The 17,790-nt window shown below is 43.3% G+C and overlaps 1 protein-coding gene across 1 annotated transcript in view; it reads left to right on the top strand.

Annotated features, from left to right (window-relative positions):
• USH1C (USH1 protein network component harmonin) overlaps positions 1-17,790 on the top strand; it is a 697,039-nt gene that overhangs the window by 99,610 nt on the left and 579,639 nt on the right. The window contains exon 2 of the mRNA XM_086954146.1: positions 10,465-10,532. Coding sequence (XP_086810272.1) covers positions 10,465-10,532 — 68 coding nt within the window. The remainder of the gene's footprint in view (positions 1-10,464; positions 10,533-17,790) is intronic.

The raw sequence follows: 17,790 nt of genomic DNA, 5'->3' as shown, positions 1-17,790 counted from the left end.
CACTTCCTGTGCTGATGGGTGATGGAAAATGAATTCCTCTTGGTTGGCTTCTCCTTTTAAAGATGGTTTTCACAGGAGAACTAGTAATGTCACTTCCTGTCCAGATGAAAGCGGGGAAATTCTATGATGTCACTTACTGTGCTGAAAGGTGATGGGAAGTGAAGTCCTCTTGCCCGGCTTCTTCTTTTAGCGATGATTTTGCATGAGAACTAGTACTGTCACTTCCTGTCCAGATGGAAGTGGGGAAATTCAGTGATGTCACTTCCTGTGCAGGTGAATGGTGGCAGATCCAGTAATGGCACTTCCTGTGCAGATAGGTGATGGGAACATGTTTACTTATTAGCTCTAAGTTAAGCCTGACTGTGCCAAACTACCAGACAGTTGAGCACAGGTTAATTTGGGGTTTTCTTGTGACTTCACCCTGCGAAGGTGTGTGGTTGCTGCTTGAGCAAAGTGTCACTGACATACAAAAGGTGATGAGTGGGACACTTGCAATTTGTCTAACCACTGGCAATCACTTGGGGTAGCATTCCAACCCATTATTCTTTTGCGCACCATGCCACTTCAGTTTGGACCCAGCCATATACATATTAGTCTTGACCATTCTCCAATAGGAACAGTTCAGTCCGAATTGCTGTTTGTAGGGTGCTTGTGTTCTGGTTCAGGGAGGACTTTGGTTTTTTACTGAGTTTTAAATAGCGTGAACTTGACCCGAAGGTATTGGGTATCAGAGCGCTTTACATAAGCACCAGTTGCGTTGCATGACTTTCCCTGGCATATAAACGTATGTCTGCTGGGAGTACGTCTGTGCTCTGGCTGGGCTGACGTTTATAAGCTCTACAATAACATATAGCAAGGAGAAGTTTCTTTGGCAGTTAGGAGAATGTATTTTTAAATATTAATAGTTCACATTTAAAGTGTACTTTTCACTGTGCCTAATATAAAAAAGTGGTGCATTATGTATTCTAAAAGTGTGCCTCAAGGGGGGACTGAAGACCTAAAACGTATTGTATTTCGCAGTGCATGTTCAGCTGCAGTTTCTATAAGACGGGCTACATGTGAATAATAACTCTACAACTGTAGCTGAAAAAATACTAGAATGTCATTCAAGAGTTATTTCCCACTTAATTTTCACGATCTAATGTTCAGTATCGTTAGTGGACAAATATTTATTTTAATATGTACTTTAGACTGAATGAGCTTGTACAAGTTTAAAACTAGTTCTGCTACTTATCACATTTCCAGAGATGGAATACACAGCCTTCCCTGGGAGAGGTAATCCTGGCTTAGAAAACAACAGCCTGGCTCTGAACCTAGGAATGACAGGGTGAAATTAACTGCTACAACTTAGCAGGAAATAATTACCTAGGAGGGGTGCAGGGCAGCTAGCAGAACAAATGGAGCGTTAACAGAAAGGTGTTCTATTATTCATTCCAAAGATCCTCCTAGCCAGGGTGGTTCCTGTCCCAGTGGGAGGAAAACCAATTTATATCAGGCAGGTTAGAGGAGATGCCATCTAAATAGGCAGTAACTACGGAGCTGAAGACAGGCCTGACGGGTGGCAGGTGGAGGTGTGATTTTAAAATAGGGGTTCCTAGCTAATTTTACAGGAATGCAGAGGAAGTGCTCTAAACAGGTGGGGGAAGTGATAATATTAGATTGGGTGAGAGAATATCTACAATCACAGCCTAGTGCACATGATTTGGCTCCTCAACCACCACTTCCTCAGAACAGTCCTGGGCCTGGGAATATTCCTTCTGAAGAAGCACCTGTTGAAAGAAAGAAGACTCATCATTTCTTATTCCTGCTGAAAGAAGAAACGTCACTGGTGAACTGCTCAGAGCACCTCCTGAACCCGGGCTGAAATTGCTCTCCAAGAGTCAAATTGTTGGCCTCCTCTTTGCTTGCTTCAGGTCCTCAAAAAATACAAGGACTCCGAACTCCAAGAGAACTAAGCTGACCATAGTGGACTAGAACCTCCAAATGGGCTGGAGAGAGACTTGTTGCTTTGAAACCTGTCCTGTGGAGCTGAGGGCTCAAGAATTGCTCCGAAAGATCTTTCTCTTCTACCCGAGGATTGAATCAAGGTGCTAAGGGTTGTCCAGGGATGATCCCCCTCCCCCCCAAAGTAGGAGAGAAAACCAGGTACATCTTGCACAGAGGTCTTTGCCACAGTGAACATTGATTCAGCTGTACTCGTCAGGAAGGGTCTTGGGGAGCACTGCCTAGCGACAGCTTACAGCCGCCAAAACCCTCAGTGAGAGCTCGATGATTACATATCCTATTTCGAGGGATCTTTGCCAGCCACGGTCTTGTTCCACTGGAAGATTTTGACATTTGTTTCTGAGACTAAATTCGAAAGTAAAATCTTTGACTGTGGCAAACTGCTTTGTGTATTCAACTGCTATATTAATATACAAGATTTGAGCAAACCAGCGACCTGCAATAAATTGAAGGATCTTTCAGCCTGAATTACAATAGAGACAAGAGTAATTCAAGATGGACGATTTGCTGTGAGTCTTACTACGGGTCTGCAGTTTTGCACTGTGGCTCGGCACATGATGGTGGGATAAGCCGTAGGCATAGAGTACTCAGCAAAAGATGAGTCCCTTCATCCGCAGAAGCGGCACAGCCAGTAGTGGGTGCAGCTTGCGGAGGTGGAGTACTAGCACTTCCGGCACCCACTGTACACTCTCTGTTCTGCAGGGGAATCAGTAGAAGAGACGCCGTTCTGCCTACCCACTGTCCTTCATCAACTTAATTCAATTTAAATCCTAATTTAATTTTCATACAATTTATTTTTAATCATTGACTGTGGTCATGCTCATGCCTGTTCACTGATTCTAGTTTATCCCCACAGGTTTACTTCTCGGTTTTCGAACCTTGAAAGTCTGTATGTATTAATCTAAGATACCTCAAACTTTTGCTGTAGTGGGTGAAGACGGCGATCAATCACATCTAGGGGATAAAAAGTTGTCTCTCTAACATGGCAATTAAAAAGCTAAGAACTCACACCTTTGCAATGAAGCGGCAAGAAAATGTACAAACAGTAAAGAGAGGCAAGAAAAGTCTGTGCTTATAGGTGCTTTAAAAGGATTAACATCAATGCTTGAATCCTTCCCTAAATTAGCTCCTACAACATCAGAAAACGGGAAAACACCAAAATGAGGCAATGCAATGATTGACGCAGATTTCAGTGACAACACAGCACATGGCATAGCAGATCGAGAGCCAAAAGGTGTAATAAATGTAGAAATAAATATCACCACCCTTTCTACTGAATCAAGTATTCAACAGATAATGTCAGATGTTGTCTCTAACCATGCCTCGCCAACGGATTATATATTACCAGATATAGATCAGAGTTAGATCGATTATAAGGTTGGAAGCAACATACTGAAAGAGACTTTGGAACTATTTAATAGTAAACCGAACAATGTAACAGAGATTGAAATGAATCTATCCTGCTTTTCAGATTTCCCTCTATTAACATTATTTCAACCCGTGAATGATCATGCATTCATCTCTAGGTCCTTACAGTCATTACAGAGGAAATTCAAATCTATACTACTTCTGCTGTAAAAAACAACATCTAATTCTGACCACACACAAGAAATCCAAACTAAAATACCAATTCTTTAATTAATCAAAATGATAAGTCCACTGCCGGAAGAGCAGATATTGGAGAGGGAGTTCAAACAAGTGAAGACATTAGTGGCTTAAAAGCACAATCTTCATGGAACATTCACAAAATGTCAAGTGCAACTAAAAGAAGCAAAAATATACAGAAAGGGTAAAAAGAGAATGGGGAAGGTACAGGAACAGTTTACTCCCTGCTTATTTGCAGAATCACCTCTTGATCAGGAGACAAGTACTGAGACAGCTTCCCCTCTTTGCTACGCAATATTTAAACGTTCTAATGGAGTAAGTTACTCGAAACCACCACCCCCTCTACCCCACCACCACCATTTCAACAACACAAGAATCAGGTCCAAAGAAGGTTAATAGAAAGAAGGCAAAAGCGAAGAAGTCTGTGAGGAAGAAGAAAAAAGCAAATCGCAGATTTACTATGGGGAAGTCCATTTAGTAAAATTTGCGCTAATAGAGCCCTGACTAATGCTGAGGTTAGCGGTGCAAGCAACAGCACAACTAAAAAGGCAAACTCACAGGTATTGCAAGTATCAATTGTGTCCCTCCTCCCACCTGAAAAAGAAGCACAAGCGCAACTAAACTCACTGGCCCCTAACTTTGTAAGCTCTATGCCTCAGCCGGAAAGCAGGTCTCCCTCACATGTAGCTTTGGCAGTAAGCTCTCACTGCGGGTCTTCTATAGCAGAGCCAGTATTAAATCGTTATCAAGTCCTCAATATATAAGATTGTTTGCAAATGGGAACGATCCTCTAAATAGACAAAGAATCTTAAGGCTATTGCATAACGTCCCGCAACTCAAGTCCCTCACTTCCTCTGAAATAAAACTGGTATCTTTTCCTAAAAGTCAAGATTTTTCCACAGCGTAGGTAGCATTTTGGTCTAGCATGATTCTCTCAATAGTGCTTTAGGAAAGTGAAAGACTCCACATGAGTGGCTTTGACATAGTGGGAATTCACAAAAAGTCTCAGTAAAAGTCTCCCGCCCCGCTGTTCCAAATGCGAGCACTTGACAGTGTAGGGAAAAACCTGATGTCTCCACCTAACAGAAATGGCCATGAGCGCAATAATGGGTCTGTGCACACACTTACGGTATATATTGATAAAGGAGGCAGATGGATATGAAGTCAAAGCCTGCCAAAAGTGGATAATACAAATATAGATGAATCTTGGTCTTGCCTTTCGAGTAAGGTAAATGAAAATAAACTAAAAATTAACTCCAAACTGTTTTTTTACTGATAACTTGAAAATTATCTCCTAGAACCTGGCTGGACTAGAAATACTGAAGTTACACAGCCTAATGAGATTCTGCGCAGCAATTATTTATCTCTAGAAGATTTGATCTGTAGCTATATTTGACTGGGACAATTATTTTGTTAATGTTGTTCTTGCTATAAGGGTTTGGAAAGGCAATGATAAGGGTGGTCTCTCTATACTCCTTACAGTTCCAATACATTGGGACTTTGAAATAATATAACTTCCTTGCAATAATATGCAATGCATCAAAATAAAAAACTTAAAATAAGTGCTTCTTCTGCTTCTACCCTATTTTTGTTCAAAATCTATAAAACATTCCACCCAGCCTGGAATTCAACTAACTGATGAATGAGATATTTGATCATATAGAGTCCATCCTTGAGTCTGGTGGGAATTCTCAAATGGTAATAATCAGCGACCTTAACGCACATATCTCAAATGCCTTGATAAAAGCCCATAAAAACACAGATCTGGAAGAAGCATGGTCCATTCCTGATCTAGTCTTTCCACCTAAGGTAAAGACTGACAAATGTGGAAGAATGCTATTGGAATCATCATACGGAATAAATGGTGTGATTTTAAATGGAAGAACTGATGGGTATATCCTAGCTGCCTTTTCCAAAAAAGGGGATTACTGGTTCCTCTATTATTGATTACATCATAATCAGTTGTGGCCTACATCTGAAATGTTTGCTCTTTAAAATGAGTTTGTTCAAGTCAGTGACCATGCCATATTATAATCTTAACTCAAATTACAACTACATCCAACGTCGTTATGATCACTAACAGTAGGAAACGGGTATGCTTCTATAAACTGTAAGCAAAGATGAACTATCTGGATTTCTGCAAACATATCAAGAAACAAAGAAGGGAGTGAAGAGATATATCAGTCATGGACTAAATCCCCTCTGTAAGGAATGAAAAAACAAAAAGAGTCCACTCTGAGTTACAAAATGAAGTGCTAACCTTCCAAAAGTGACGGAACCCAAGCAAATCGTTTGGTTACTAGCATGGGAAAGCAATGGAGTTTCCTAAAACAACCCTCAGCCACCAAAAGGTCCCTTGGTGGCATGCGTTATCATTGGGTTCTTCCCGTCCCGCTGCGGGACGGGGTGTGCTACGACTGATGGATATGTGGGAGCACTTTGAAGTGAAGTGAAGTTATGTGTATTGGTTTGAGAGTGGAAGGTTCAGGAATTATTGAATTAAAAAATACCTGGCTGTATGGAAAAACTAAACCTTAATGCTCCCTATCACTGGAATTGTTAAAAAAAAGTGGGGAAAGAGGAGAGAAAAAGCTTTAATGAGCGTCTCCCTCGCCGGTCGACTTGTTTCGAAGCCTATCCCTAAGCTTCTTCTTCAGGGCCAAATACAGTGATCCCCATTACCACTCTGACTGGTGTTTAGTGTTGTTAGCCGGTTAGGTGTTTTAAATTAATAGACTTCTGTGTCATGCAAGACCCAGATAAGCCATGTATCCTTGTCCTGTTTCTGGAAAATTAAGTTTTTACGGAGATTTCTTCATGTCCTACCCATGGACTGCAGGAAAACGGTGGTCCATGCTCTGATCACGTCTCAGCTGGACTACGCTAACAGCCTGTATTTGGGTATGCCAGCCTACTTGATCAGGAAATTACAAACTATACAGATTACAGCTGCTAGGCTCATCAGATATGTACCACTCCAACACCACATATCCCCCCACCTACGCAACCTGCACTGGAATTCAAGGCACTAACTCTCACCTACAGAGCAGTCAGAGACACTGGCCCTCAATATCTGATGAAGAGACTCCGAAAATATCATCAGACAAGGGTGCTGAGGTCCAATCATCGGGAACTCCTAGTCACTCCCCGCTTTGCAAATGCCAGGCTTGGTGGCCGATCGTTCCCCGTTAGAACCACTTCTCTTTGGAACTCCATGCCTGAGCACATTCGGAAGGCCAAGTCAGAATCTGAATTCAGGAAGATCCTGAAGACCTGGTTCTTTGGCCTCCCTTAGCGCTAGTTCAAGTTTGGGAATTTGTATAGCGCACTACTTACCCAGAGGGTCTCATGGCGCTTGGGGAGGGTGGAAGGATTACTTATCGAATAGCCAGGTTTTTAGCTGCTTTCTAAAGGAGAGGTGGTTCTGTGTAAGGCGGAGGTGAGTGGGGAGGGAATTCCAGGTTTTGTCTGCTAAGTAGGAGAAGGATCTTCCTCCCATGGTGGATCTATTGATGCGTGGAATTGCGGCGAGGGCTTGATTAGATGAGTGTAGTTGGCGGGTGGGTGTGTAGAAGGACAGTCGTTTGTTGAGGCATTCTGGTCCTAGGTCGTAGAGGGCCTTGTGTGCGTGGGTGAGGAGAGGGAACGTTACTCTCTTGTTGACGGGAAGCCAGTGGAGGTCTTTTAGGTGACTGGAAATGTGGGCTTGACGGGGGATGTCCAGTATGAGTCTGGCTGAGGCGTTTTGAATGCGTTGGAGTTTTTTCTGTAGTTTGGCTGTGGTTCCGGCGTAAAGGGTGTTTCCATAATCTAGTCGGCTAGTGACTAGTGCGTGGGTGACTGTTTTTCTTGTTTCTGTGGGGATCCAGCGGAAGATTTTTTTGAGCATGCGTAGGATGTTGAAGCATGATGATGAGACGGCGTTGACTTGTCTGGTCATCGAGAGGGAGGAGTCTAGGATGAAGCCCAGGTTACGTGCGTGGTCCGTTGGTATGGGTGCTGTGCCCAGGGCTGGTGGCCACCATGAGCCGTGTGCTCTACAAGTTACCAATAATAATAATAATTTTGTAACTTAGAGTGGACTCTTTTTGTTTTTTCATTTCTACAAACATAACCAAGATCAATGTAGTAGTCTTTTCATCACGTCTACACCATCCATTTGAAGAAAGACATTTCATTCTGACATTCAAAGGTATAATCTCAAGTGCTGTCCTCGAGATTAAGAGGAGGTGCATAACTCGTAAGGAATTGGCACTTCTCAAAAAAGTGTCAAAGGAAGCTGAGCTTTCTGCTCGTTCGTCATCAATTTATTGTTTCTCTGTCACAAGGGGTAAATTCAAGCTCCACGAAGGAAAAGGAGGACATTTTCTCGGTAAATAGTAAAATCACCATGGTTAAGAACCGGGTAGAATTGCAGCAAGCAGCCCTACAAAAAAGAATTGTAAAATCTTTTTGCAGCTTATTTCTAAGTTTACAGGCAGTAGGAAAAAACTCAGCTGCTATTTCCATCCTTCATAACGAATAGATCAATTGCTTTTCTGAACTGTATGCGCTTAAACTGCCTCAACGAGTTGTGAGGAGTTTGTTAAGCCTATCCTCAATATTGATCAGTTTATAACATCTCCTAAGGAGAAACAGATAAGGAAAGAAAGATATGCCGCAGCGATGGGTCTTGACAAGATTCCCATAAAAGTACTATAGGGTGACCCAGAAGGATAGAGTAGGTTCCTAACTACACTTTTCTCTCACTGCTATGCAATGAGACAACACGTTTTGGGACAGGAAGTGTAGTAATCCCCTCCACAAAAAGATTCCTGCCTTTTTCCCTGTAACTACCATCAAATTGCATTACTCAGTGCAACAAGGAAGATCTTTGCCTCAAGTGTTTTAGGACACCTCAAGATATAGGCATTCTCGAAGGGTGTGATACGGCTCATCAAAGTGAGCATTAGACCCAAACACTCAGTGGCTGATAACATCGTGATAGTGCAAACTGCTATTGATAAGTATGGGGTGATATGTATGTATACTGTGCATCCGGGCTCGCTGAGCCCTGTTTGGCAACAGCTTTCAGCATTTCCCTGCGGGAGGAATCTGAGGTCCAAAATAATGACCATGTCTCAAGGTAGAAGTCTTCACAGGGAGAAAGCATCAAAAGTATTCATCCAGCATGGGACCTTTCGTAGGTGCGATTTTTTAATTTCTCCTGCTCAGAGCTTTCCTGCTAAAAGCCAAAAGCTTCACTGGGACTTCGTCTGCTGACTTTCCAGCCTAATAGAGTCCTCCTGGGCCACAGCCAGTTGCTTTACCTCATTGATGATGTTTCGCTTCCATTCTATAAGCTCACTTGAGAAATTAAAACTTCTGACTTGGTCAAACATGATTTCTGTATCTGAACCGCAATCCATCAGGGTCAACCTTAAATTAATACTACGTCCCGGTCATGCACTACCAGATGGCAGCCATTGGTACAGAACTATTTTTGGCACTATTTGTATTTAACATTATCAAAAAATGTATATCACTGGGTTCCCTCTTTGGAATTTTGTCATTTTGTTCATTACATTATTTTCTATTTTTGTAAATTGGCGTGTTTTTTTTTATATTATGCTGTTTTTTTCAACTTTTTAACTGTTTTGGTACCTTTAAATGCTTCACATATTTTTTTTATGTTAAGTCACTCTGCTCTATGCTTTAGCTACCATGGGTTGAGCTCACGTTTAAATTACTAAAACCTTACTTGATTCAAAATAAAGAGTGCCCGTATTAATTGTGGTGGAACAACATCCACTCTGGCTAATAATCCACTTTGTCAGAGGGATCTACACAAGATTACACGTATGTAATAAAATGTTTGCATTTTCCTTTTTTGAAATTGTATTCCATATTGCACACCGAAAGATCATGCTTCCTGCTTTGCAAAAGAAAGTAATAATGCCGATTTAGTTGCAAAACTAATCTTTCGATATACATATGCTAGATACGATTTATAAACACTAGTTGTGCAAAATAAATCCAAAAAATACATATCCAGTTTTTTTTTAATATATTCAGTTGTAGGTTTCGCTTCTGTTCTTGGAATAAAATGGAAAAAGAGTGGTAGGAAGATAATTATTTTAAAGTGTACACTGGATTAAGCAGTTCTATTTTGTATTAGTCAATCATGGTATTTTTTTTCCTAACCACTCTTCTCCTTGAACACTAATCATTGGTTATTTGAAGGAAAGCATGGAACTGTTTGTTTAAAACAGGCAACGTTGAAAGGAAATTGGTTAAACTGTAAATAAGTCATCTTCATAAAATACACAGCTAAAACCATCGCTAAATCTGTGTTTCATCTTTTCATAAAAACAAGGAATGTTACCGATTTTCAGCATTTTGTCATTGTTCGGTTGCTATTGAATAATTAGTAACAGTGCCAAAGTGTCGTAACTCGACACGCCTCTACATGAATGCTGGAGTTCTGGAGTGAGGAAAGAAATAGTAACAGCAAACCGGCTAAATGTCCCCGCTGCCAGAACTCGGCGGTACAGTACTGCACGCGATCAAGGCTGCAGGTCCATAGGCATGTGTGGCAGCCGCAGCACGAGTGGCATCTCCGCGCTGCGAGGATGGGCAACTTTAACGAATGCCCAAAACTGTTCCTGAAGGCATTTCTGCACCATCACAGTCCGCGTCAGGTAGGGCGCGCAAGGTTTACACCTGGCGCAGCGCAGGTTCGCAATGCAACATGAACTCACCTTCCTTCGCCTCTAGAGCGCTTGCAAATGCAACTAAAATTGGTTATCTGCGTGCGTTTATATGATTGTCTTTCATTGTAGTGATCATATTTGCAAATATGTGTTTTATTTACAGGTTGACTTGCTGATTGACAATGAAGCCGAAAAAGATTATCTATATGACGTGCTGCGAATGTATCATCAGTAAGTGACTGGGTGCCACCATTGTTCACATAAATGTGTACTTCCTTTGAGAGCATATCAAATGATTTATTTCTCGTTACCACTGTGTGCCCTATGTAATGTTGTACAAATCGTTGTTTTGTGAACGTCCACCTTACTTTAAAAATAAAAAAAAATGCCCCCTGTCTCATCATCGTTACAAAGCAGAATACCATTAAAAGAGGCTAACTATATTTCGTGATTGTGATCAATATCTAATTAGCCATACAGATGTACTGAACACGGGTTGAATGCTTAAAAGCCGCAACACTCTCATTCTAACTCGATGCTGTGCTCAGGTCCTCGCCGCATAAACTTAAATTCAAGTTCAGGGAACCTGGAACTGGAGTTTTAACTGCTTCCAGCCTGCATGTAAAATGCAATTAAATTATGTTGACTTGTGAGCGGCTCCAGGTTGTATGTATATATTCTGAATATGGCAACATAATTGCATCTGTGCTGCACTGGAATATGAAATACATTCGGAATGATTCACAATTGTAGATAATAGGATGCTGGTGTAGTTATAATACTTGTATGATGGAAACAAGATTTTACACCCCCGACATTTTCCGATTATCGATTTTCAATAAAAGTGACTTCTCCTGCGAGGCCTAATTTGTGCATGGGTTGCATGTGGTGGGTGGGCACCAATACTCGTTTTTAGGAACCAGAATTGATTTTTGTCCCAGGTTTTGACCCAGAGCAAGGGACAAAGGCCGAAAAGGTAGAAAGGGGAAGGAACAGAAAGTAGTAAAACAATGGGAAAAAATTGTAGGGAAAATAATATTTCAAGATTGAGATAAAGTGATAGGAAATACAGGATGGACCAAGAAAGAGGCTGCAATCAAGGCAAAACCAGGCAGCCTTGGTGGTCGGTAGGACCGGCATCGGCAATATCAGCATTGGGTTCCTGAGAAAATTGTGGGTCTTTGTACTTAGCTTTTTACACCACTTCAGGTGGCGGGTGATTGACAATGTTCGAAGCAAATTCATGGTAACCTTGAAAATCTAATGTCATGATATATCAGTAGGTTTGTCCATTTATTGAAAGATTCCCAGTCAGCTTTCTATATTGGAGCAGAAATGAAGCCATGTAGTACACTAGCCTAATATGTTTGTGCCTTTGTGTAAGAATGTACTTTGGGAAAACAAGTATCAATACCGTGTTTAGTTTCCCGGACAATGAGCACGTTTCCATTCTGTCTGAATAGAAACTGCTTTTCTCCACGTCTCAGTGGTGTCACAGTCGAGTTAAGGGCAAGCGCTTGGAAGTTTCCACTCTGCCTTTGTGGTGAGCACAGTTTTTTTTCTACGCTTCCGATTCAGATTTCACTGGGTCTCTCTAATTGCTTTTCCATTCATAAAGCACTGCCCATCGCTGGTATAACGAGCAAGAACCTACTATTAATTATTTACAACCATTGTGTGAATCTAAAAGGAACATGTATTCCAACACTAACAGGCTATTTAGTCTTAGGTCTTTTTACAGTTCTTCGTGTAATGCTTCTTTTAAACGCTGAAAGGTTTTTAGGGAATCGAATGACTGTTTTCATAGCTTGATATTTCTGCACAATGTTGGTCCCAAGCTTGAGATGTCATGACGAGGGATAAAGTAAATTAGATGTTTGTAGCTCTCTTATATCATTGTATTCTGCTGGTTGTTGACTTGTCCATTTGTGAAATTTACATCAAAGAACTAGAAACACGCTGAATGATCCTTGCTGAAGGCGGTCACTCAAACTATCAGGGACATTCCCAGATGTTGTACCAATATTACCACACTGACAACGTATGGTATTCGGGTGGATTTAGGATGTTTTGCTCATAAGTGAGTGTGTGTGTTTGTGTATACAGACTTTTGGCTGGTGGAAGACAGTCATTTTTATTCTGTGACATATTGCAATAGTATCACTATTCTGGAGTGGTGAAATCTGTCGTTATCGGAATATTACAATTCCCCTCTTTTTTCTGCACTATATATAAGTGATGCACTTGGTGTGTGGTTTGCATACGTAGCCTTAATCATGAACAATCAGGCCAAAGTTCGGATATTCTCTGCAGTGATATCACCGTAGTTGTTACTGGAAATGGCTGTGACATCACCCCATAGAAGCCTCTCTTCCCTTTTGTTAAGACCCCTCCCCCCCCTCCCCCTACCCCGGACTCTAGAGACTAATGCTTAAATGGGTCGGTAATGTCCGGTACTGAGTATCAGCACTGTACCTGCACTTCTCAGAAACAAAGCAGGTACTCTGCTACAGAGTACCTGCACTTCTATTTCTCCATTTCAAGCACTGCTACAGACCCGAGGGAGACAGGAGAACATGGGCAGTGGTGTGTATACACCAAATGCCTTCTCTCTAGTCGGGTCTCTGCTGACCCATGTTGAGAGGGAAAATGAAGCCGTGCAGATAAACAGCTCTCATGGAGCTGTTGTCTGAGTGGTGCCAGCTCTTTGCTCTGAGTAAGTGCCAAGGTGGTGGGGTGGGTTGGAGGTTGCCAATCTGCAGAGAGTGGTGTGGGTAGGTGGGTGGCAAGAGGCTAGATTTTTCTAATTTTTGAAGAGGAGTATGAGAGAGTTCCTTTTTAGAGGGTGGTGGGGGTGGGTGGAAGTAGGACAGATATTTTTATTTTTAACTTTAGGCAGGAGGAGGATTATTATCGAAGGGGTGGGTAGCAGGAGGCCAGGTTTACTTGTATACATTCTTTGCATGTTAAATACGGTTCCCCATTAATTTTGAGTTGCTGTGTACCTTTTGTAAGTAGGAGCTTATGTTTTTTGGGGTGACATAAAAACAAAGAATTATACATGCCTAAACTTTGATTAAGGGGTTGGTTTTCACCACAGGGATTTGAATGATTTCATTGACAACTCAAGCTTCTCTCTCCTTGTCTACTTGATGTCACTCAGAACCGCTCAGTGAAATAAAAACTCTTATTCACGGTTAGCATCTATAATTCAACATATAATACCCCCAGTCAACTCAGTTGCTGCTGTAATAAACATTCAATACCTTTTGGAGAGAATGATCTCTCTAATCCTTGTACGCATGCATTTTATTTCAAAGCAATCATCAGGTAGTGCAAATGTGTGTATGAAGTCTACTATTGTGTCAAAAAGGTAATGCAGAGCTCGTTTCCCTCAATAAGGTGCAAACGCAGACACTTCACATGAGCAAATATTGGGTACACAGAAAGATTAGCGTCTATGTTACAGGTTTTCTTGCTGTCAATGCTTTCTCCTCTGAAAAGAAGAAGGTAGGCCTTATGTAAGAAACTGGGTCCTGGCTCAGGGGGATAAAACACTACTCTCACAGGAATCACAATGCTTGTCAGGGTGAAGTCACAAGCAAACCCCCAAATTAACCTATTCTCAACCTTCTGGTAGCTTGGCACAGAGCAGTCAGACTTAATCTAGATGCAAGGTTTAAGGCATTTTGCAGCACTTCAAACTGTGACAATGTGAACACACAACACAAGAAAAATCCCTCACCAATTTAGAAAAATAGAGTAAATTTTAATAACTACATCAACCCAAATTACAAAAAATATGATCAGTAGACCCAGAGAAATGCAGTTTGGGACCCAGCCATATGCAAATCAGTCTTGACCCTGTGCTCCATGGGAACAGTCGAGACCGAACTGCCAGGCCAGGTACTCCCTGGACCGGAAACAAGCATCCTGGGACCTGTTTCAGGGTATGTCACACTTCTTCAGCCAGGCTAGCTTGAATCCAGTGGCACAGTGAGCAAGGGACCCACGTCTGGGCATATCCATCCCACTTACGGTGGATTTAACCCAGTACTCATAAAAAGCACTGGTGTTGATGATTAAGTGCTGGTTCTGAGCTCTAGAAACGACCGGCTCAAATTTAGCACTTCACAAGCCTGTTTTCACCAAACCAACTTACAAAACAACAAATTAGAGAAGCTATCTTTCACTGTTGCTGAGACTCTTTTGGTGGATTGGATAATTGACAGGTTCGTTACTCAGCCGATTTTTTGGGTATAACTTTGCTTTATTGGCATATTCGTCAAAAGAGGTACAGAAATTTCAAGGCAGACAAACCTACTGTTCATGCATAACATATCAGCCCCTCCTGTTGTCCATAATCTGCAAATCCCATAACCACCTCAAAACCCCCACCCCTGGCGCTGTCGCACTAACCATCGCGCAAACAGCCAAACGGTGGGGGAAAACGCTGTACTGCCATTTAGAAAAAAAAAGGAAACCCCCACACTCCTCTCCCCTCCACGAAACACCCAACTCCCTCTCCCACCCCGAACTGGTGGGCTTTACTAGAGCCCCAAGGTGTGTTATGGATATAGGAAAAGTCCTCCATGAGTCTCCGTAGGTCATGACGTAGAGGCCAGCCTTGGAAGTCGAAGAAGGCAGAGATACTTAGGGCATGTGATCTCATTAATTTCCGTGGATAACAAAGCAATCAATGTCTGCCAGGCATCGGAAAAGCTGTCCATAGTGTGGGAAAGAGAGGCCTGTACGCGTTCCATACCTAGAACATACCATAATTTATGTAGCCACCCCAATCTTGTCGGCCTCACATGTTATCCCCAGTGTGATAGGATAGGATGTTCCACGTGGCTGCTCCCGAAGCTAACCCTATCAGTCTGCCCGCCTAGATTTGAGTGGGTATGTAATGGGGTTAGGCAGACCCAAGATCACGTAAGCCGGTAAACGCGGGAGCTCAGTGTAAAAGTGGTGATCTATATCGCCTATGCCCTCCCCTCAGTAAGTCTGAAGCTCTCTGCATGTATCAGGGTGCCCTCATCCCCGCATCCCCCCAGCACCATGGGCTGCGTTTTGGATTCCCTTTATGAAGACGGGCTTCGGTCAAATGCCAGTACATAGCCACCTTAACTGCCTCCTCCCTGCTAGCCGTGGTACGCGCAATGGTTTGCTCGATAATAAATGTCCGCCCACTCCTTACTCTTTAGGTGCCTTCCTAATTCTGTTTACCACCTTCTCTGGCCTGCGGTAGGCTCCACATGGGCCTCCACTCTAAGCATATTTTAGATATCAGTTATCAGTGCTTTATCCGTGTTCTTGAGGTACAGCCACTTCTCAAACTTAGTCAATTTCCTGGACACCTTTTGGCGAACATCAGCCTGGAGGAGCCAGTGTCTGAGCTAAAAATAGCGAAAACGCTCCGTGTCTGGAAGTCCATAATCATTCTTAAGGTTGTGAAAGGAGATGATACCCTCAAGGTCAAAGAAATGGCCTGCTGACCGGCACTCAGATGCCTTTCAGGCAGAAAAAGCGCTAGCGTCCACCCCTGGGGAAAACTCTTTATTATCGAAAAGCGGTGTCATAAGAGAAGGAAATTTCATCAGGCCCGTCGTAACACCACCCCATCCCACGCTCGCAACAAAGGACTGTGTGAAGGGAGAGACCCCGAGACCGGAGGGTCTGTGGATCCGATTGAGGAAGGGGACCTTCAAAAGATCCAATTGCGCTATCAAGCGATCTTGGAAAAGCCAGCTCTTCTCAGATTTGGAGCATTTCCACTCCACTAGATACTGAAATGGCGCCGCAAGGAAATATTCTAAAACATTAGGGATGCCCAATCCCCCGTCATCCGGCCTTAGATATCCCAGGTTCTTGCGCAGCCGTGGTCTCTTCCCTCCCCAAATGAATAGTTTAATAGCCCTCTGTAGATCTTGTATCGTGACCGGTGGTGACCAGACTGGAATTGTTTGAAAGAGGTACTGAGCTTGAGGTAAGAGCGACATCTTAACCCCTGCCACCCTGCCCAGTAGGGAGAGCGAGTGACCCTTCCATGCAGTCAAGTCTTTGGTTGAGCATTGGAGGAACTTAAAGTAGTTGAGATAATCCGTTTGGGACACGGACACTACAAGCTCTATGCCCAAGTATGGGATGGAGGAATGAACGGGTATAACCGCATATTGCCCCTCCCCAGAAGCTAGGGCTAGGCCCTCTTCTCAAAACCTTAATATTGAGGACTTCCCAATATTGATGCACAGACCCGAAACTTGACCAAAGTCCTCCAGTTTCTGCAAAAAGGCAGGGACTGAGCGTGCTGGAGACTCCAGGGAGGCGATGATGTTGTTGGCATACAGGCTAACTGCATGCCTCTCTCCCCCAAATGGAATGCCACTATCTCCGGATTGTCCCAAATCCTCTGCGCCAGCGGTTCTACATATAAGGCAAAGAGAAGGGGGGACAGTAGGCACCCCTGTCTGGTACCCCGTTGTATCTCAAAAAGTGTGGAGGTCCATTTACCCTGAGCTCTGCCCTGGGGTTGGTGTAGCAGCTCGATATCCACGCTCGGAACCTGTCCTCAAATACAAAATGCGTCAGAATCCTGTCCAAGAAGTGCCAATTGACGCGGTCGAACGCATTCTCAGCATCCACCGGCAAGAGAAGGGCGTCCATGTTAGTGTGATGGGCCTTATCGATAAGATGAAAGATGCGTTTTGTATTGTCGCTACATTGTCGGGCCTAGAATAAAACCTGACTGGTCTGGATCAATTATGCCCGGCACGAGGGGGCCCAGACGCGCTGCCAAAATCCCTGTGAACAGTTTCAAATCAACATTAAGCAGTGATATGGGCCGGTAAGAGCCACACCGGGAAGCGTCTTTACCTGGTTTGGGTATTACCGCTATCAAGGCTAGCAGCATCTCTGGAGGGACCGTGCCCGGGTCCGTAAAAGAGTTGAAGAGTTGGGTAAGTACTGGGGCCAAGGTGGGAGAGGGCCCCTATCACCTCCTCGATGTGAATGGGATCATCAAGCGCATCGCTATTTGACTGGGTCAGTGCTGTTGTGCGTGCCTGCCGGAGATAGGTGTCTATCTGTGGGACAGTTGCGGACTCCCTCTCGTAAAGAGCTGCATAAAAATCCCTAAAAGCCTGCACTATGCCCATATTATCGGTGATCTGGCATCCCTCCAAATCTGTAAGATCCTTGACCCTTCCCTGTTGCACCTTTTCTCTAAACCTGCTAGCCAATAGCCGGCCTGTTTTGTCCCCCCCCCCCCCGAGATAGTAAGAATGCTTTAGGTGAAGAGCCGCATATTCTGCTCTGTCCAGGTTGAGCTCCGCCAGCAGGGCCCGAGCATTCTTCAGTTGTCACCAGATCCGGGGGGCTCCCATTCGGCTGTGGACTCTCTGCAGCTCAACCACTTGGGGCGTAAGCTCTTCCCTTTAAGCCTGGTGCTCCTAATTCTCTGCTGCTGACACAACGATTAGTTCCCCCT

The sequence above is a fragment of the Lissotriton vulgaris genome, chromosome 2_1 (genome assembly GCF_964263255.1).
Source record: "Lissotriton vulgaris chromosome 2_1, aLisVul1.2, whole genome shotgun sequence".
Lineage (NCBI taxonomy): Eukaryota > Metazoa > Chordata > Amphibia > Caudata > Salamandridae > Lissotriton > Lissotriton vulgaris.
The sequence above is the reverse complement of the archived record's forward strand: the minus strand, read 5'-3'. Positions and strand labels throughout refer to the sequence as shown.